This window comes from Tachypleus tridentatus, chromosome 7 (assembly GCF_004210375.1).
Source record: "Tachypleus tridentatus isolate NWPU-2018 chromosome 7, ASM421037v1, whole genome shotgun sequence".
NCBI lineage: Eukaryota > Metazoa > Arthropoda > Merostomata > Xiphosura > Limulidae > Tachypleus > Tachypleus tridentatus.
The window spans coordinates 193,491,722-193,514,914 of NC_134831.1; the positions used below are offsets into that span (position 1 = coordinate 193,491,722).

Sequence of the window (23,193 nt, forward strand, 5' to 3'; positions counted from 1 at the left end):
TGAACCGAAAAGCACAAACGTTTATTTGATGTAGTTATAATTCTCGTTATGTCAGTGTGTTATATTAGCAAACAACAATTAGCAGTTATTAAATACCTCATGGTTAAGGTATTCTACTTACAATCTCAGGGTCGCGGGATTAAAATGTATCCCTGAACATGTTCATTACAAGCCGTGTGAACATTATTATGTGATGATCAATTCCAATAGTCCCACAGTGACACAGCGGTATGTCTGCGGAAACCGGGTTTCGATACCTGTGTTGGGCAGAGTGCAGATAGCTTTGTGCTTAATTCTAAACAAACAAAAAATAAATTCTTCTGTTCGTTGGTAAAGCGTAGCTAAGAGATTACAGTGAATGTTCTTCAGTATTTACTTTTCCGCTAGTCTATCAGTTCAAAATTAAATAAATAAATAAAGAATGTTGTGTGACAAATATGAAACCTAATACTAAGGTCTTATGACAAGTATAATTATACTTCTCCAGCTTAGTAAAGGCGTTCGCTCCTTAACAATGTATTGAAACAATGGCTTATATTAATATAGTTCTTACCAGTATAATACTTGTTCTGTCTAAGCTGACCTTATGAGCTATTCATAAAGCGAAACTTTTGTTTTTTGTTTTTGAATTTCGCACAAAGCTACTCGAGGGCTATCTGCGCTACCGTCCCTAATTTAGCGGTGTAAGACTAGAGGGAAGGCAGCTAGTCATCACCACCCACCACCAACTCTTGGGTTACTCTTTTACCAACGAATATTGGGATTGACCGTCACATTATAACGCCCCCACGGCTGGGAGGGCGAGCATGTTTGGTGCGACCAGAATTCGAACCCGCGACCCTCGGATTACGAGTCGAACGCCTTAACACGCAAATTTTATTCCCATGCCGGGAATCAAAGCGAAACACATCATTTGATTGAAACCCACGCTTCTTGTTGAAAAACACTAAAGGTCTGAATAAAAAATTTGGTGTGAAAATATAATAGGCCTAGTGCTAAGATATTATGATAAGGGAAACAAGTTAAGTAATTTAAGTTAAAACATGTTCAGTTTGTGATGGATTTACTGTTATATATCTATTTTAATATTGATATTTATTTAAGGGAAATGTTGTTATAATAATATAAATGTAGTGCGCATGAACTTCTACTATTAAATTAGGAACTGGGGAGGAAGAGAAATAGCGTTGTACAAGTAAGGTTCAGTGTTTTATTTGTATAAAACAGTAAATCATGAAAAGTTCAACTTGATTTATTTTGTCATATTAATATGAAAATATATTTTTTTTTAAAAGCTGATTTTTTAAGAGTGATATTTTTTTTAAAAAAACTCTTGTTACTTTTGTCCTAAATAAATTATTAATATTAATGTTATTTTTGTACCTTGACAGTGGTCAAGTTTCAGCAAGTAATTCCCGAGTGTCTGTATCAGGTAGGCATGCTATTTGTGTATCTAAATTGTGTTGTGATTACAAAAGTTTTACTTCGACCTTTCAACTAACTTATGAAGAGGGCCTGGCATGGCCAGGTGGATAAGGTATTCGACTCGTAATCTGAGGGTCGCGGGTTCGAATCTCCATCACACCAAACATGCTCGCCCTTTCAGCAATTGAGGCGTTATAATGTGATGATTAATCCCACTATTTGTTGGTAAAAGAGAAGCCCAAGAGTTGGCGATGGGTAGTGATGACTAGCTACCTTCCCTCTAGTCTTATACTCTTAAATTAGGGACGGCTAGCGCAAATATCCCTCGTGTAGCTTTGCACCAAATTAAACAAACAAACAAATTTATGAAGAACATCGTTTATTTGTTTGACTTAACTATAATCATAGATAGTACAAAGATTCAACTTAAAGAACAATCATTTATTTTTAAAATATTTCAAGAAATATTTTATTTTTATAACATTATATTTAAATTACTTCTTGAAAACCACAATTCAATAGTTACCTCATGATAAGTTAAACACTCATACCGAGGAAGATAAAATATATTTTGTTTATCAAAACATACAACTGGGTTTATCGTTTTTCCTGGTAACGTGATTTCTCTTATATTTTCAACACCAAACTCATTCAGTTTTTCGGGAATATTGAATACTTTTTGTGTTATCTTTTGTGGATTTAAATGTTTTGCAAAATATTACAATCTTTTCAATATTTTGTCTAAATTTTAATTTGTAACAGAATTTGTGGTGTTTTTCTTGCAATGTATTTATAATTTTGGTGTTACTCATATTTTTGTGTTTTCTTATTCTAGCACTTCCAATTTCTACACTGTTTTCTTTCTTGTTATTTTCATTATTATTAAATGTAATTTTAATGATCTCTAAGGGCTGATTTAAATTGTTGATATTTTACTGTAAATACTGAAGATAGAATATGTAGAAACGTTTTAATGTATCCCTTTTTAAAGAAGTAATCAGTGGTTTTCGTCGTAATGCTTTTTTTCACCAAACTTCGTTTTCTTTCGAACACGTCTATTGTTATAATTAACCCAGTTTTATTATTTCACATAATTTTTAATTAGCATATTACATATTTCAAATTATTCCCTATCATTCATTGGGTTATATTACTTTATCGCTCAAAATTAATTCAGAATTTTTCGCAGCTTTAGGTTAAATTATACAGTTCTATTCAATGAAACAAGGGCACGGCATGGCCAAGCGCGTAAGGCGTGCGACTCGTAATCTGAGGGTCGCGGGTTCGCATCCCGGTCGCGCCAAACATGCTCGCCCTTTCAGCCGTGGGGGCGTTATAATGTTACGGTCAATCCCACTATTCGTTGGTAAAAGAGTTGCCCCAGAGTTGACGGTGAGTGGTGATGACTAGCTGCCTTCCCTCTAGTCTTACACTGCTAAAGTAGGGACGGCTACCACAGATAGCCCTCGAGTAGCTTTGTACGAAATTCAAAAACAAACAAACAATTATTTTTATGTCATATTTTATTTGTATTTTATATTAATTATTACTTCTGCTATTCTAATTTTTCCAAATAGCATAAGTTGCTAGCACCTCATAGATGAAGATGAACTAAAGTAAACACTGGTATGGGCTGAAAAAAGGATAGGGTTTGATGAAAGAAACTAAAAAGTTATTAATGGAGTTGAGTTGAAGTGGATCTTCGTTATTAAGGGTCAGTGTTTCGGCCATTTCTTTTTGTGGTCGTACTTTGTAAATTAATACACTTTTCTTATGACATTAAACTTTTGGATATTCATAACTGAATTAGGGATATTTAGATACAACAGAATGATTTTCATAGAAATCGGACAAATATTTCGCAATTAATGCGTATTATCTTATTTCTGATGACAGAAATAAGATAATACAGAACGTTTAATACAGATGGGAACAATAGCGTAGCTTTGAGTTTAAAAGAATGAGGGGGAACATAGTAAACCCTTAGAATTACTGCAGTCCCAGCGTGGGACGTTGTGTCTATAGCAGGCGTGTGTGTGTGTGGCTTTAGCTTTGTAAACCCTTAGAATTACTACAGTCCCAGCGTGGGACGTTGTGCCTATGGCAGGTGTGTGTGTGTGTGTGGCTTTAGCTTTGTAAACCCTTAGAATTACTGCAGTCCCAACGTGGGACGTTGCGCCTATGGAGAAACCATCTCAGTGCAATAGCTTTAATATATGTATAAATATATACGTGTGTGTGTAAATAAATTAATAATTTTAATGGTATATTATATATTAAATGCAAATAAACAATCAAATCAGCACTATATAACAACAATGAAATTTAAAAAATAAAAAACATTCATAGTCAATCTTTTTTGTTTTTTTATTCTCATTGTGAACGTTTTTTAATTTGTGTGTATTTGTGTAATTGAATATATGCTTATCATTTGTAAGCTAGGCCTCACTTAAATTGCTGTACACAGTTTGGGTTTTATTATCTAAGAATGAATATTATTTTTTTGAAGGTTTAGAAGAAGGATAGTAATACAGTAAAACCTGTCTAAAACGGAATCGTACGGAACAGAGTAAAATTTCCGACTTAAGCAGGTTTTCTGGCTTAGACATAGCGAACATGCATTCCTTAACTATATATAATTTTTGAGCGGAACGTTATACTTGCTTGACTCAAGGGAAGTAAGACGTTTGTGAATAAAGTCATTATACTGTTTATGCTATATTTATTAGAATAAGAACAAAAATAGACATTCAAAATATACATAAGTACACAAAATCTTAATCAAATTTATGTGAAGAAAATGTCCAGTTTCAACTGTTTCGTTTTTTTAATTGGGCTTTCTCATGCGGTTAAAAGAGAACGCCAATTCTACGGCCTTTTTCACGAAGTTCATTTTCTCCCTTCATTTTTGCATACAATTTGATAGTGTTAGTATAACGTAACACTTGCGATGAAGTAGGAATTTCTATTTTCTCCATATCTTTTCCATTTTGTTCATCATCTGAATCTCTCACACTGTTACCATCTTGCGATTCTATTATACTGGATTACCGCGTTCACAGAATTATCTGCATCAATCTTCTCAATGTTTGGATTTCACTACAATCGTCATAACAAACAATTTCTCCACAATCTCCGCCATTATCAAGAATAAATCCTCAGTTTCGAAAGCACTTTATTACGCATTTGATTGAATGACTTAAAAATACAATTGCATCTAACACGTCAATTTTTATGGTCATTTCAAATGCTTTCTTACAGTTGTACATGTTTGCAATAATATGCTGAAGCATCAATTTTCTGTATTTTAATTATATACACTGTATAATTCTATTATCTCTGGCTGTAGAACTGATGTTGTACATGGAGGTAGAAAGACTAAATGAACATTTAAAAGATGAACTTTTGGGTGACAAGTTGCATTATCTATGAAAAGTAGAATATTCTTATTTTCTTGTTCTATTCTTTTGTTTAATTTGTTCAAACACTCCTTGAATATAGCACTTGTCATCCACGCTTTATTATTCGCTTTCCATTCCATAGGAAACTGATTCTTCCTTAACTTTTTGAAACAGCGTGGATTTTAACTTTTACCTATTACCCATGGTAAATTTTCCCTAAATTTTAAAATTAGGGAAAATAGGAATTTACTCTTTTCGTGAGAATTATTTAAAGAGTAGATTTTTGCACTTAAAAACAAATATGTTTCTATAAATCATGAATATAATTTAACTGCAAAAATAATGACGGCAGAAAAAAGAACAGAATATATTTAACCAATACTTACTGTACCAAAATGTTCGATAATTTATTAATATTTAAACTAATTATTAATTAAACAAGAATTTATTAATATTTAAAGAAATTGTTAGTTAAATAAAAAATTAATATTCAATCAAAAACATTTTTCCGCCTTACTTGTTGATTAGATGAGGTAGGTGAAAGACAGTTTTTCGTCCGCGTTATGCAGGTTCCACCATATAGAGGGCCTTTTATAAGAGAAATTTTAAGATAATGCTGCAAAATTGTAATATTTCCAGCTTGTACAGGTTTCATCCCTTTGCAAGTTTCCAGCTTAGACAGGTTTTACTGTAGTAATAAAATGATTCTATAAGGATTATCTTACGGGGATTACTATAGTCATTGTTATAAAAGAAGGGTTCAGCTAGGTGGTGGTCGTAATGGAATAAAACTTTATCTGTTACCAAACACACAGTTAATAAATATGTATTTGTCCAGGACTTGGTACTAGCGTTAATGAACAGTGCAGCATAGCATCTGAAAAACTTTGTATTCTAGTTGTTTTAGTTTCAATTTGGAGTCCTGCGGTTGTCAAAGTTTAATTAATTCGTTTTGTTGTTGTTCGACCTTGGTGGTAACGGCTGTTTGTATTTAGTCCGTTACTTTGACGCCTGATGAAAAGAAAACTTTCTTAAATAGAGGTGTAGAGGGATGTTGATATCCCCTTTCGCCTCGCAAACGAAAACGTTCTTTACAAAGTTAAGTATTCGTTGTATGGAGGCATTATGTACGAGGCGCCTGTCATGTCATTGTGTGGAAGGTGGCAGTTAAGGGATTTCTTTTGTGTGCTTGACTGTAATGTGATAATTTTTAATTAACTGTTTGTATGTTGCATGTTTCGTGTAACTTGTGGTGGTAAATTTAAGGAGTTTTAAAGCTAATTAAAGAACTTTCCACTGTCTTGTTGAAGTTAAAACTTATTTTTAATTCTGATGAACATATTCAAGGTGACTTTGCAAACACTATATTGGAGGGTGTATATAAGCTGAGTATATTTTTATGATAATTGGTGGTTTGCAACTTTTCTTATTGCCTGCAGTTATCCTTACATGTGGAGTACGTTTACTGATGGATTTGTATGTCTGAAGTGTTCAACTCCTAGAAGACGGCTGTTGAAGGTTATACCTAAAAACCTGGATGATGGACATACATAATTTTATTATTGTTAAATTTTGGTTAAACTTTTTAAACACTTTTGAATGTTTAGTAACATTTCGCTTAAAAACAATTCCCGTTGTTTAAACTGGATTGAGTACTACTGTCTCGTCGTCGTTGTTGCTATACCTTGGCTGTTTAATTTTGTCCCTTAAGTTGGCGCCCGAATAGGGACCGTTTCAACAAAACACACGGTAATGTGTCGTGCGGTCAAAACAACCTGCTGCAAAACACACTGTGTTATTAACAGAAGTCATAGTTTTGCTATATTACACCTTCTATATCTCGGACTGTGGTAATCCAAACTATATTTTCAGTGAAAATAGACTCGTTTTTTTTTCATACAAAATTTCAAGGCACTATTTCGCTCCAACTTGAACAAAAACGCGAGCTGGCTAACTAATGAATGAATATTTGACGTAAAATTATTATCAACGCTATAAATGTAACTACCAGTTTGGCTACCGCCAAATTTGATTTCTTTCCTTTAAGTTGATATCCTTTTGAGTAGATATAGTGTAGTTGAGTTTTGGATTTTGAATGAATTGTTCTGCACTTCTGTGTTAAGTGGTTAATTTAGCAGTAATCCACGTTTGGTTAAGTATTGTATCAGATAATAACTAATATTATGGGAGTTGATGTTACAAGTTTGTGTCAGTATTGACGGAAATATATTAACGCAAATGATGACTGACTAAAAACAAATCTTACCTTCTATCTGAAATGTCGAAAATTCTTCTACCATTAGCCATGTAGAAAATTATCGATTTACATTAATCCACTACCAATGTCTGTTGAGAAGTTCAACGGTAGATCTGATTTTAATACCTTAGGTTCTCAAAGTCTTACAGGTATAAAATGCCGGGGAAAAAATGGTGGAAACTATGTCTTCTTGTCTGAGGGAAAGATCACTAGAATGGTGGAAGGCTTTTGGATCAGAATTCGCCTTTGAGCACTGGGAATAATTTAAAGAAACTTTGGCTAATTTCTTGCTAGCAGTATCAGATAACACTAAATCGCAATAGTAGTCTTTAGCAGGAAGTACAACACTAACAAAGGGAAGTCGCTCGAGACATTATTTGGAAAACTGTAAAAATATGAAATAAATTACGAAACCCTGAAACTACAGAAAGATATGATATCACAACTACACGTTTCATTACGAGAATACTTGAAACGCCATTTTGTTGTATCTATTTCTGATGTGATAAAGTTTACAAGAAAACACGAGCATTGGCGGAGGAATAAAAAAAGATGTTAATACGGAAGTAATTAACGTAGATCTGCGTGATGCTGTACTCGTAATAAAATATGGCACTTATCTATGCGTTGTCCTAGGAAAGTAAAATGTGGAATCTGGGAACAAAGAAACGCTCAGACACTTTTAAAGTAGGTGATTTATTATTTTCAAGGGCACGTCCGTTATCTTTTGATGATAAAGTAACTGATACTTCCAAACACAATCTTGATGAACAATATACCTACAAATCAGATGCATTTGATCATTGCAAGGAGGACAATGAACATTATATCCCAAAGAGGAACAAACTTAATACTCAGAAGAAGAAAAATCAAAGAGGTAGTGAAAAACACAGTTATTTCATTGGTTATCAAATCAAGTTAATGAACCTTTTGAAGTCACTTAATACAGTTTAATGTTTCTTACATAAAAAGATACATATACCTCCCTGAAATTTTCTGGTCACTGGAGAAAATGGTAGCTGCCCTAGGCAGCTGTGGTGAAACGATAATGTTGACTACAAAATATTTGGAGGATGTCCGCCGTGAAGACAATGGACTTGTGCTGGTGTGTCCACTTCTCATTCTTTAAATGATCCTACTGATGATTTACTTAAGCCTCCTGCTCAACTTATTCAGAGGTCGTTACGGTCACGTTCCATCATAGATTATCGCAGTTTAGATGGTCTTCAAACCACAAACGGAAGCTAGGAATAATCAAGCTGAAGATACAATGACATTGTTTCTCCTTATGAGTACTTAAAGTATGAAGGATTCATGATGTTAGTGTAAAGTGGGAATCAGTGGATTGTTTCTCCTTATGAGTACTTAAAGTATGAAGGATTCATGATGTTAGTGTAAAGTGGGAATCAGTGGATTGTTTCTCCTTATAAAGGTATCTGTACTTAAACTCTATAAGATTCATTATGTCAGTGTAAAGAGGGACCCAGTGGCTTGTTTCTCTTTGTAAGGTATCTGTACCTAAACTATGAAGGATTCACAATGTTAGTGTAAAAGAAAAACTGAATGGATTGTTTGTCCTTGTAAGGTATATGTACTTAAACTTAAATAATTCATGATGTCAGTATGAAGAGTGATAGAGTGGATTGTTTCTCAGTTCAGTGTTGAGTGATTAATCCAGCAGTAATGTTTATTTTCTCTCTGTAAAGTGGTTGTACAAGGACAGCCTTGAAGGACAAGACAGGTTCTTGATGTTATTACTGGTGTTATTGTTACTGGACACCCTGTATATCTTGCATAGGGTAATCGTGAAAGTTATGTCTATATTTAAATAGATCATAATTATTTTCCTATCTGCACAGATATCAGGATTCCACTCATTTGGAAGGATCACTTCAAGAACAAGGGAACTAACAAAAAATTTGCAATTTTCTGCCTTGTGAAGATTGGTACAGAAATTTTTGATACTTCATTGATAAAAAATGTTGATAGGAATATGACAGACATTACTTTTGATGATGTTATTATTTTGTAAGTATTTTTTCATTTCACTGGTTATAATGGATTTTAAAATATTTTGAAAAGGTATATGATATTTGTAAGTGAACCAAATAGACAAATTCAAAAATCAACTATTTCAGCCCAAAAAAACAACTACAGAAATATTCAAAAATAGTATTATTCATTATGATGCATTAGAATTATTCAGTCCAGAAGCTAGTATTTAATTTTACTATTGCTAATAAACAAAACAAATATTATCAAACATACACTACTTTACTGTTGTTCATTCATAATATTTTATTGTTTGTTCTAAAAGATATTTAAAGCATAACTGTTAGATAGAAACCTCTGATATCAAGATTGAGAACTTTTAACCAGTAATAAATATCTTCATTCTGTAGTTCAGTGTCATATTTTTAAAACCTATAAATGAAATATTTTAAAGTATTAATGTAAATTTTACCACTCTTCTATAGAAGAAATAAAACTCTAGTCAAAAACCTTATTCTGGAGATTGACAATACCTTTCAAGTTATAAGATTATTTTGTATTAAGTGAAATATATATACATGTGTACATGCACACACTTATACTACTAAAGTTCAAATAAAGAATTTGTATCATGTTACATAGCTGTTACAAAATATGAATTTTTCACAGTTTCTTTTTCATAAGAAAATTGAGTTTTTCTTAAAGGGATGGGTATAAAGCTGATGAAGATATTATTAATTTGAGACGTGTCTGTAGGATCCTTTTGTTTACTTTGGCCTCTGGTTTGTATAGTTAAGTATCAAGTGCTACAGAATGGGGAGAGGTTTCAAAAAGTTTGTAAGTTTAGTTACTTTACCATTGGATTTAATTCTTCCTTTAAGTTACTTCAATTTACATTTCTCATCTGTTTAATAGCACTTTCACTCCTTTTGATTTATTTATTACTTGTAAATAGTGCATATTTGGAATATAAAATGTTTATGGATGTGGAGAGTTAACAGTTGTGAGCAAACTGTTGGGTAGACTGGGGATTATACAACAATTCTTGTAAATAGATCAATACATCATCAGCTATGTTGCAGAATCCAATAACGACTTTCAAATATTTTTTTATAATTAAAAAGCACACTATAATAATAGGATAGCAAATTCCCAGATAATAATAATAAAAGTATAATGGAGTGTTTTTATTTTGGGAAACCACACTATATTATGAATAGTTTACTTATTTTCATCTGGTTAAAATAGTGTTACCCTTTTTGTGCACAATACTAAACTGACTTTTGTTTTTTGACAGCAGTAATTCTTTTGGGTTTTCTTTAAAATGTCAAAACATCAAGGATATCAGTACAATCTTCTCATAACTTGTTCCTTTTATAGTTTATTTAGAGAAAAAGAGCAGGAAACTTAAACGTTGGTGTACAGTTTAAAAGATATGTTTCTTCTGTTTCTTCAAACTAGATTAAAAATTCATACTTAAAGTAATTTAAGAAATGTTTGAAGAATTTTCTTCAGGTTCAAATACATGTGATACTCATTTTCAGTAATGAAGTATCTGCCAATTTTGAGTTTCAACTGGAAGTTTATTCTCACATCATTCTTGATGGCATGAGTATTGCCAGCACATCCAGCCAAATCAAGAAAAAAATCTCCAGTTCTCTAAGCAGGACAATTGGTAGAAAACTTGCAGTATCTGTAGTAAGTTACCTAGGAAACAGTATAGTATTCAAGATTTCTGTTCATCACTAAATCCAAAAAGAGACATGTCTGATGAGATTTCTTGATGCACTTTCTTTAAATATTTGTTCAGGAAACATATAAGTTGTATTTTGCATTGGAAAGAAAAACTTAAAAAACGTTAGAGCTCTAATACTGTAAATACTAACATATGCTATTTAACCTACAAGAATATTCATTAAGTTTTACACTTAAAGTAGGTAGATACAAATCATACAATTTTTTTACATTTAAAGACACTTATTTCTATGTTTTAGTGAGCTAAACCTAAAATCTTCTAACTTGGTATATATTTTTTTTACTAGGTTGAACCTATACTCTGCAAACATATTTTATTTGTCTTCAAGAGAAAATTATTTTTTCTATCATTAAATACATTGAACTGTAGAAATAACATAACAAAACTCTTTGGTACAACATGGGACCTGTTAGTCTATCTCAACTATTCCACACTCTGAACTAAATTAACTTTAAAAAAACAACTTATAGCCAGTCCTTATCATTCATATACTTATCAAGCTTTTTCTTAAACTCATTTAAATCTACTCACTCTACAATATTTGAAAAAATCTATTCCAAAGGCCAATTACCCATTATAAAATTAAAACTGTTTTAGCTGAAGATGACCCCTACCCTACCAAAACATATGCTTGTGTCTACTAATCCTACCATTCTCACAGTTAAGCATGAAAAAAATGATACATCAATACTGTCAATTCTGTTTACGATCCAAAACACTTCAATCAGACCCTTACAACGTTTTTTTTCAAAAGAAAACAATTTGAGAGGTCTTAACTTCTCCTCTTATGACAGCCCCTCCACCCTAGGCACTATCTAGTAGCTCTCCTCTGAACCATTTCCAACAGTTCAATATCCTTTCTAAGGTGAGAAGTTCAAGACTGACACAGTATTCCAAATGTGATGTAACCAGTGACCTACACAATGAAATTATAATCTCTTTAGACTTGTACTTAATATTTCTGTAGATACAACCAAAATTCCTCTTTGTCCTACCACTAGCAATAGCTAGTGCTGCTTGGATGGCTTTAGAGACTGATCAACTTTTATGCTGAGATCCCTTTCTTTCATGACAATGTTAAGGTTATTCCCATATAAATTATACTTATAATTCAAATTATGACAACCCACATACATTATCCTACATTTATTATAATTAAAATCCATGTTCCATTTATCTGCCTAACACTAAATAATCTAAATCCATTTGTAAAGCAGCAGCATCCTCTTCACAGCTAACAACACAAATGTTCTTAATGTTATCAGTAAATTTAAGTAATTTGACTATTCCTTCATCAACGTCATTGATGTAAATTTAAAAAAAATAGCAAAGGTCCTAAAACTGAACTCTGAGAAACACCACTTATGACATTAATCCAGTTTGACTGAACACCATTTGTAACAACTCTCTCCTTTCTTCCGTTCAGCCACTCTTCTATCCAGTTTTCTAACTTATTCCTCAAACCCACAGAGACAGTGTTTTGTATAAGCCTTTTATGTAGCATCTTGTCAAATACTTTCTTAAAATATACATATACTAAATCTACATTTATATGGATGTTAAAAGATTTCTAAGGCAAAATTTTCCCTTAGTAAAACTACACTACATGGCCAAAAGTATGTGGAGACCCCTTCTAATTATTGAACTACAAAACTAATGCACCTTATAGTCCAATGGAATAATGTATATGAACTTCAGCCACAAAGACATTTATTTAAAGCATTAGTAGGAATGGAGTATTTTGATGTAATGGGAATAACTGAAACATGGTTAAACATAGATGATTTTGATAACAGAAGTTTCTTTGAAATACAAGGTTACAGGTTATTTACTAGTGATAGAGTATTAAAGAGTGGGGGAAGAGTGGCTTTGGATGTAAAATGTGTTACATCCTGTTGAAGTTGAGGATATCAAAGACTGAATCCATTTGGGTTTCTATCAGTGGATATAAATGGAAAAGGATTTCAATGGGAATTTCCAGAATCCAATGGTGGTGTGCTTTACACCACTCCAGCTGATGCTTGGCATTGCACATGGTGATCTTAGACTTGTGTGCAGCTGCTCAGCCATGGAAACCCATTTTATGAAACTCCTAACAAACAGTTCTTGTGCTGATATTGCTTCCAGATGCAGTTTGGGACTTGGTAGTGAGTGTTGCAACTGTGGACAGACGATTTTTATGTGCTACGCGCTTCAGCACTCAGCAGTCTGAAAGCAGTCCCATTATGCGAGCTTGTGTGGCCTACCGCTTCATGGCTGAGTTGTTGTTGCTCCTACAAATTTCCGCTTCACAATAACAGCACTTACAGTTGGCCAGGGCAGCTCTAACAGGGCAGAAATTTGATGAACTGACTTGTTGGAAAGGTGGCATCCTATGACAGTGCCATGTTGAAAGTCACTGAGCTCTTCAGTATGACCCATTCTACTACTAATGTTTGTTTGTGGGGTTTGCATAGCTGTATGCTTTATTTTATACACCTGTTAGCACTGTTTTATACACTGTTGGATTACAAATGATGCTAGTTTTGTAGTTGCAGTTAGTATATATTATTCTGTTAAACTACAAGTGATGTTAGTGTTGTAGTATAAATTATTTTGTTGGACTATAAGAGGTGGATGTTCTGAGATTGTGGACTTCAACTGTTTTACAGCATTCTTCTGACTTTAAAAGATGTTACTTTTGTAGTCACAAACTGTCAAATATCAGATGATTTTGTATTCACAGTTGGTATACTGTGCACATATATAAGACAATTTATAAAAAACAACAACAACTATTAATTTGGTCAGTTTCCAAGATGGAAATTTTTATAAAATTGTTTCATGTGTGTAGAAAATGAAAGGAATATAAACTGTATCAGTTTGCAAAAACAACAACAAAAAGACATTATTTTACTACTGTTTAAAAACTCGCTATTATTTAAAAAACAATAATACACAGTTCCCCATAAAAAGACATTTTTCCAGTTCGAAAAGTACAATAAGATACCAGTAATTTACTACATACGACTAAAGGTCAGTAAAAAACCTGATGAGACTAGAAAACAGTTTCATACACTGTCCAAGTTTTGATGTATATCAATGCATCATCCTCAATAGTGTAATGTTTCAAAAAATATAACCCTGTACTCATACAATTACCAGAAGACCAATTTACATATTAAAGAATTTGATGCCATCTACTGACAACATTCCCCACCAGTCTATCATCCTTATTTAATAATCTAAATTTAACTTTTTTATTTTTAATTATGTCACTAGATTCAAGTATATTCATACTAATTAAATTTCAAATCTGTGGTAAAATAACTTTTTTTCTCATTGACTTGTGAGTTTAGTTTTACTAATGTGTTCTGCTAAAGGTGAAATATTAATATTATTGTTTTAAACATTTTTTTTGTTTTCATTAATTCTCAATTTATAAATAGTTTATCCCTTGTAAGTTATTTTACATTCACATAATATTTCATATCTATATACCAAAGAATTCCATTAAATAATTTTATCTTTAACTGTATTAAGAATTTCACTAACGTGTTTATCAGTTTGTATATCAGAAAAATATTTTTTTTAATATTTTCATTATTTGACAGGATAAGCCTGGTATAAATGATAATACCAAAGATTCTTTTTTACTTTTTTCAGGAAATGGTTGTAACTTAATATTTTTGTTCCTATTTCCTAGTTTCTAACAGCAACGTCAACAACAGAATGTTTTTTTGTTGTTAACTGGATTAGTTTACAACAACAAAAAGACATTATTTACCACTATTGCTTATAGATACAAAACAAAAGAAATATTAACAAGATTAGTTTACTCCACCAACAACAAAAAGACATTCTTTACCACTGTTGTTTGTAGATATAAAACAAAAGAAATGTCAACTGAATTAGTTTACAAAAACAACACACACTTTACAACTGTTGTTTATAGATACAAAACAAATGAAATGTTAAATTGATTAGTTCACTACAACAACAACAAAAAGACATTCTTTACCACTGTTATTTGTAAATACAAAACAAAAGAAATGTTAACTGGATTAGTTTACTACAACAAAAAGACATTCTTTACCACTGTTGTTTATAGATACAAAACAAAAGAAATGTTAAGTTCCAATAGGGAAATCATCTTAATATTGCTTCAAGCATACATAGAAGACAGAAACACTGATAACTGGTAAGTTCCAACAGGGAAATCATCTTAATATTGCTATAAGTATACAAAAAAACAGGAAACACTGATAACCAGTCACTTTCAACAGGTCAATCTTCTTAACATTGTTATAAGTATACATAAAACAGAAACACTGATAATTGGCAAGTTCCACAATAGGGAAGTCATGTTAACATTGCTACAAGTATACATGAAACAGAAACACTGATAACTGGTAAGGTCCAACACAGGAATATTCTTAACATTCCTAAAGGTATACATGAAAGAGAAACTGATAATTAGTAAATTCCAATATGAAAATCTTCTTAACATATTTACAAGTATACATAAAACAGAAACACTGATAATTGGTAAGTTCCAATAGGGAAATAAACAAAACATTTCTACAAGTATACATAAAATAGAAACACTGCTAATTGGTAAGTTCTAATATGGAAATCATCTTGAGATTGCTAGAAGTATACATGAAACAGGAATACTGGTATTTGGCAAGTTCTGAGAGGGAAATCTTTAAAGCATTGCTACAAGTATACATAAAACAGAAACACTTATAACTGGTAAGTTCCAATAGGGAAATAATTTTAACATTGGTACAAGTATACATGAAACAGGAACACTGATAATTGGTAAGTTACAATATGAGAATCTACATTCTATTACTATAAGTATCCATGAAACAGAAACACTGATAACTGTCAAATTCCAATAGGGAAATCTTAACATTGCTTCAAGTATACATGAAACAGAAACATCGATAACTGGTAAGTTCCAAAAATGGATCTTCTTAACACTGCTGAAAGTATACATAAAACAGAAACACTAATAATTCTTAAGTTCCTATAGGGAATCTTCTTCACAGTGCTACAAGTATACATAAAACAGAAACACTGATAATTGGTAACTTTCAATAGGAGATTCTTCTTAACATTACTACGAGTATAATAAACAGAAACACTGATAATCTGTAAATTCCAATATGAAAATCTTCTGAATATATTTACAAGTATACATAAAATAGAAACACTGATAATTGGTAAGTTCTAATAGGGAAATATCCTTCACATTGCTACAAGTATACATGAAACAGAAACCATGCAAACTGGAAAGTGCTAATTAGGAAACCATCTTAACATAGCTACAAGTATACAAGAAACAGAAACACTGATAACAGGTAAGCTTGAATAGGGGAATGTTCTTAACATTCCTGCAAGTATAGATAAAACCCAAATACTGATAATTGGTAAGTTCCAATAGGGAAATAATCTTAACATTGCAAGATGTATACATGAAACAGGAACACTGATATTTTGCAAGTTCCAATAGTGAAATTTTCTTAACATTGCTACAAGAATACATAAAGGAGAAACACTGATAACTTGGTCATTTCCAACAGGGGAATCTTCTTACCATTGCTACAAGTATACATCAAACGGAAACCCTGGTAATTGGAAATATCTAACAGGGAAATAATTTTAGCATTGCTACATGATAACATAAAACCAAAGCACTTGTAATTGGTGAGTGCCAGCAGGGTAATCTTCTTAACATTGCTAAAAGTAAACAGAAAACTGAAACAGTAATTCATAAGTTCCAACAGAGGAATCTTCTTAACATTGCTACCAGTGTACATGAAACAGAATCCCTGATAACTGGAAAGTTCTAATAGGGGAATCACCTTAACATTGCTAGAAGTATACATAAAACAGAAATGCAGATAATTTGTAACTTCTAATACAGAAATAATCTTAACATTACTACAAGTACACATAAAAACAGAAACAGTGACAATTAATAAGTTGCAATAGGGGAATCATTTTAGCATTGCTAGAAGTACATAAACACAGAAACAGATATAACACTGGTAAGTTCAAATAGGTAAATCTTAAGATTGCTACAAATATTCATAAAACAGAAACACTTATAACTAGTAACTCCCAATATGGGAATCTTCTTATCATTGCTACAAGTATACATGAAAAAGAAACACTAATGATTGGTAAGTTCCAATAGGAAAATCATCTTAACATTACTAAAAGTATACATGAAGCAGAAACTCTGATAATTGGTAAGTTCCAATAGGGGAATGTACTTGACATTACTACAAGTATACATAAATGGAAACACTGATAACACTGGGGAACACTCATTTTGTTGCATTTAAAAAAAGACCTTTCTATAGTCAATTTGAGTGTGTTGATTTCAAATCTGAAGTCGGTTTTTTGTCTGCAAGCTACAGATTTTATGCAATTTGACATTTTTATTTATTTTTTAATGTTTCGTTATTATAGGAAATTATAGGAATAGCTTATCAATTTGTTTGTGTATTTTATTCAGGTAGAAATTTGCGTTTGTAACTTTTGCGTTTGTACACTTCATCTGGACAATCTCGTTTAATGCTCCAGCAGTAGTCAGCCATAATACTTTTGTCCCAGCGCCCTTGGTAGCGTTCTTCCATGACCTTTAGGTCTTGGTGGAATTGTTCTCCTTGTTTGTCACTCACAGCCCCCCAGGTTGTCAGGGAACTTATCAAGGTGGCTGTTCAAAAAATGGACGTGAAAATGCTTATACATGGTTTACGCAAGTTCACATTTGTACAATTTCATTAACCTCAAATTGCATACAAACTAGAGCTTGTAGAGAAAAACTAATTTCAGATTTGAAATCAGCGCCTAAAACTCCTTCAGAATCAGTTAAAATATCCAATGTAACTCAAAGTTATTGAAAAAGTGTTCCCCAGTGTAATTGGTAAGTTCTAATAGGGAAATCTCCTTGCTACAAGTATACATGAAACAGAAACCTTGCTAACTGGAAAGTGCTAATTAGGAAATCATCTTAATGCTACTACATGTATACAAGAAACAGAAACACTGTTAACAGGTAAGTTCAAATAGAGGAATGTTCTTAATATTCCTACAAGTATACATAAAACAGAAATACTCATAATTGGTAAGTTCCAATTGGGAAATAATCTTAACTTTGGTAAAGTATACATAAATCTGAAACACTGACAGTTGGCAAGTTCCAATAGGAAAATCTTCTTAGCATTGCTACAACTATACATAAAACCAAAACACTAATAATTGGGAAGTTCCAATAGGGGAATCTGCTTGACATTTCTACAAGTATACATGAAACAGAAAAACTGATAAATGGAAAGTTCTAAAAGGGAAATCATCTTAACATTGCTACACATATACATAAAACAGAAACACAAGTAACTGGTAAGTTCAAATAGGGGAATGTTTTTGAAATTGCTACAGGTATAGGTGAAACACAAACACAGATAATTTGTAAATTCCAATAGGAAAATCTTCTTAACATTGCTTCAAATATACATTAAATAGAAACATTGATAATTGGGAAGTTCCAATATGGGAATGTTCTTGACATTGGAACAAGTATAGATAAGACTGAAACACTGATAACTGGTAAGTTCCAATAGGGGAATCTTAACATTTCTACAAGTATACATGAAACAGAAAAACTGAGAAATGAAAAGTTCTAATAGGGAAATGATCTTAACATCTACAAGTATACATCAAAATCAGGAACAGTGATAATTAATAAGTTGCAAAAGGGGAATCATTTTAGCATTGCTAGAAGTATACATGAAACAGAAACACTGATAATTTGTAAGGTCTAATAGGGAAATCTTCTTAACATTTCTACAAGTATACATGAAGTAGAAACTCTAATAATTGGTAAGTTCCAATAGGGGAATGTTCTTGACATTGATAACTGGTAAGTTCCAAGAGGGGAATCTCCTTAACATTGCTACAAATATACATGAACCAGATACCCCGATAACTGGAAAGAGCTAAAAGGGAAGTCATCTTAACATTGCTACAAGTATACAAGAAACAGAAACACTGTTAACAGGTAAGTTTGAAACACTGATAATTGGCAAGTTCCAATAGGGAAATCTTCTTAACATTGCTATAAGTATACATGAAACAGAAACACTGATAATTGGGAAGTTCCAATCGGGGAATATACTTAACATTGGTACAAGTATAGATAAGACTGAAACACTGATAACTGGTAAGTTCCTATAGGGGAATCTTCTTTACATTTCTATAAGTATACATCAAACAGAAAAACTGATAAATGGAATGTTCTAATATGGAAATCATCTTAACATTGCTACAAGTATACATAAAATAGAAACACTGATAACTGGTAAAATCCAATATGGGAATCTTCTTAACATTGCTACAAGTATACATAAAACAGAAATACAGAAAATTGGTAAGTTTCAATACAGAAATGATCTTAATATTACTAAAAGTATACATCTAAAAGAGAAACAGTGACAATTAATAAGTTGCAATAGTGGAATCATTTTAGCATTGCTAGAAGTATACATAAAACAGAAACACTGATAACTGTTAAGTTCCAATAATGGAATCTTCTAAACATTGCTACAAATATACTTAAAACAGAAACACTGATAATTGGTAAGTTCCAATATGAAAATTTTCTTGACATTTCTATAAGTATACAAGAAAAAGAGAAACTGATAATTGGTAAGTTTCATTAGGGGAATGTTCTTAACATTGCTACAAGTATACATGAAAGAGAAACACTGATAACTGGTATGTTCCAATAGGGAAATCTTAACACTGGTGAAAGGATACATAAAGCAGAAACCCTGATAACTGGTAAGTTCCAACAGCAGAGTCTTTTCAACATTCCTACAAGTATACTTAAAACAGAAACACTGAAAATTGCTAAGCTGCAATAGGGAAGTCATCTTAACATTGCTACAAGTATACATGAAATAGGAGCACTGATAATTGGTGAGTTCCCATAGGGAAGTGGACATAATATTGCTACAAGTGTACATAATATAGAAACACTGATAATTGGTAAGTTCCAACATGAGAATCTTCTTAACATTACTGCTAGTATTCATGAAAAAAATGCACTGGTATTTAGTAATTTCAAATAGGGAAATCTTAAGATTGCTACAAATATACATAAAACAGAAACACTGAAAATTGGTAAGTTCCAATAGGGAAATCTTAACATTGCTACAAGTATACATAAAAAAGAAACACTGATAATTGGTGAATTTAACATCATAGTATTTTATGAAAAACTAATTCTATGCAAATTGCGTTATTTTCTCTCAAAGTTATTAAATGCCATTGTAATTTGTTGATTTATCTTTTCTGTTTCAGAAGGAAGAAATGAACATTGTTGATATGTAAGTTCTCTTTTCATGTTTGTAATAGTGACATACATCATGCTATTGTTATTCATATTTTTTATAAAGAAACATCACTATTAATTTGAATATTTAATCTTTTGGTGTTTATTCTGATTTTCATAGTATTTTTTTGAAAATGCAGGCAATATACTGAGTTTGTGTTATGTAACTGGATATTCAATAATTCTGAAGAATTCTGTAGATGTGAATCTTTTTTTTCAACTCCAAACTACTTATTTTGGAGAAGAGATGGGAAGATTTTACCAATGTTGTTCTATCCTAGTAGTGCTCCACAGTTTGAACTTGTAGCTCATGTTACATTGAGGCTTAGTGACAGCAGTGATGTAATAAAGACTCATGACTTAATGTTAGAAACTGTGGATAACCCTCAGCATCAGTTACCTTTTTTTGGACAATTGTGTTGTCGATTGGCGGTGCAACCCACCTTTATCACAGATGAAACATTTTCTGGTTTTCTTTATGTAAGTTCATACAAACTTTAAGACTTGAAGTTATATTGGTTTCAGTATTTATTAAACTTAAAGTGAATAGATTTGTGAAAAAAATGTAATTTGCATAAAGTTATCTCATGGTTTATGATGATTAAACTGCTATATCTGTTGAATTATTAAAAGTGAAATATTTACAACATATATTGTTCTATTGTGGCACTTTATCTTGCTTACTGCCTAATGGCACATCTAATATAATGTAAGACTGTCAGTGTGATGAGTTTAATAGATCTATATAGCATTTCGAGTAGCTCTTTGGATGATGCCTGAGGAGGTTAAATTTTAGTGTTGATATATATTATAAAAACGTACAGTGTTTCAACTAACTCTTGTTGTAACCCTGCCAGTCTCATATTAATGACAGTTTCTGAATTATTTCTACATTCTTCTGACATCTTATTTGTATCTTACAGCAAGCTGACAGCATCAATGGCTATAGAAGACTCTGGTGTACATTAAAAAGATTGAAATTATCCTTCTGGCTAAAACCTGGAGATTCTCATTGTACTTCACCTATTTTATGTATTCCAGTTAATAAGGTATGTATAAGAAAACTCTCATAGTTGCTGATATTATAAAAGTAGTTTCATACAAGCAAGCTTATTTAGCTGATGTGAATTAATATTAATTTCAGAGTTTAAGTGAATTACTTGTAAAACTTTTTTGTTAAGAAATTTTATTGGAATAACTCACAATAAAATGCTTGTACCTCAAATTTTCCTTAGTAGTGGTTATCATACTGTGAAGATTTTACAAATGATTGATTTTTGAGTCATTAAAACAGTGAATTGATACTGGTCTTGAGCAAACAACAAAGTAACTTCAAACACTGAATGTTCCTAACATTAGTTGAAGATCTTGTTTTAAATTACAAAACAAAGCTTCATTTTACCCATTCTGTAAATATGTTATGAATTATGCTTTGCATTAAGTAACAAAACATGATTGAGTAATGAAGTTTTTTGCTGTTTTAGTATTTTCTAACAATACAAAAAAACAAAAGAATTATCATGAAAGATAATTTACTGCATATTTATTATGGCATTTAAATTGCAGGACACCATGTTACTAACTGGAGTGTCATCCTGCACCTACCCTTATAGCTTTATACTTGTGAATGTGGTTCATGGGAAGACGCAAGAGTATATAGTAGCAGCTGAAACTCAACAAGATTGTATTCAATGGATAGAAGCTATTAGACAGCATGCAAGAAACCATGGTTAATATTGAAAATAGTCTTCCATTCTCACATGTACTGTGTACATTAAATAAGTCTGAACATCTTTTTCGCTCCTGTAATAAAGCATGAATTCTTGTCCTTCCCAGAATTGTAGGATTTACTGTTACTTAAGTACTTCAAAGAATATTTTATTGTTACTTAAGTACGTTAAAGAATACTTCGCTGTTAGTTAAGTACGTTAAAAAATACTTCGCTGTTACTTAAGTACGTTAAAGAATACTTCGCTGTTACTTAAGTACGTTAAAGAATACTTCGCTGTTACTTCAGTACGTTAAAGAATATTTCGCTGTTACTTCAGTACGTTAAAGAATATTTCGCTGTTACTTCAGTATGTTAAAGAATATTTCTCTGTTACTTCAGTACGTTAAAGAATATTTCACTGTTACTTCAGTATGTTAAAGAATATTTTACCGTTACTTCAATAAAATCAAGAATAAATTACCTGTTTTTACTCTACTACATATCTTTCACAAGATTGTCGTTACATTTGAAAACAATTGGAGAAAATCAACTCATTTGTCATGGTGATAGTTTTTATTTATGTAAATCAGAGCATGTTTACTCTATAAAATTGAAAACAGTGGGAAATTCAGTGAAGTTGTAATATGCGAGCATTTGTTTAGTTTTGCAGGGCTCTTGTTCACACCAATATCAGCTAACCTCTGTAGTAGAAACTTTGAAAATAAGCTAATGTTGAAACTGAGTAATAAGTGGAGTGTGTGAAGAGCTGCACCACAGACAGTAATACTGATTGTTTTAATAAAACAAGTTTGTTTACATTACATTTGTTAATACCTTTTCTGTGTGAATTTCACTTGAATGTAGGCTATTTTCAATAATGCTATCATTATTTTTGGTTGATACTTTTCACTTTATTGCTATTTAGGTAATGTGTAGATCTGGTACTTTTTACTTGAGTGAATATGTTCTGTACTAACAGTGCTTTTACTCAAGTTAATATTTTCAGAATTTATCCATCACTGATTCTTGCTTTGTGTTTGTTATGTTTTAACAATGTACAATTTTTTTCTTTCTTTCTATTTAATAATATTACTTTTTTAATGTACAATTTTTAAAAATCAAATTGTTTTATTTTTTCCTAATCTTCTATTTTATCTGTTTTTAATAAAGCAGAATGCTTCTTATTAAAAACCTTATTCCTAAATGCTGTTTGTTCAGTATTAGGAGCATGAATTTATCTACATTAGTGATGCTTTAATC

The 23,193-nt window shown here is 31.7% G+C and overlaps 1 protein-coding gene across 4 annotated transcripts in view; it reads left to right on the forward strand.

Moving 5' to 3' along the window:
• Nucleotides 1-23,193, forward strand: part of LOC143257595 (rhotekin-2-like) — a 34,679-nt gene that overhangs the window by 9,951 nt on the left and 1,535 nt on the right. For 2 of the 4 annotated variants that reach the window (XM_076516543.1, XM_076516546.1), the window contains exons 3-9: nucleotides 1,392-1,432; nucleotides 8,943-9,111; nucleotides 10,620-10,773; nucleotides 20,192-20,217; nucleotides 20,504-20,702; nucleotides 21,146-21,271; nucleotides 21,789-21,951. In XM_076516543.1, the coding sequence (XP_076372658.1) occupies nucleotides 1,392-1,432; nucleotides 8,943-9,111; nucleotides 10,620-10,773; nucleotides 20,192-20,217; nucleotides 20,504-20,702; nucleotides 21,146-21,271; nucleotides 21,789-21,951 (878 nt within the window). Of the gene's footprint in view, nucleotides 1-1,391; nucleotides 1,433-6,319; nucleotides 7,961-8,942; nucleotides 9,112-10,619; nucleotides 10,774-20,191; nucleotides 20,218-20,503; nucleotides 20,703-21,145; nucleotides 21,272-21,788; nucleotides 21,952-23,193 lie in introns of those variants that run through there. The other 2 variants (XM_076516544.1, XM_076516545.1) reach the window with 2 other exon arrangements.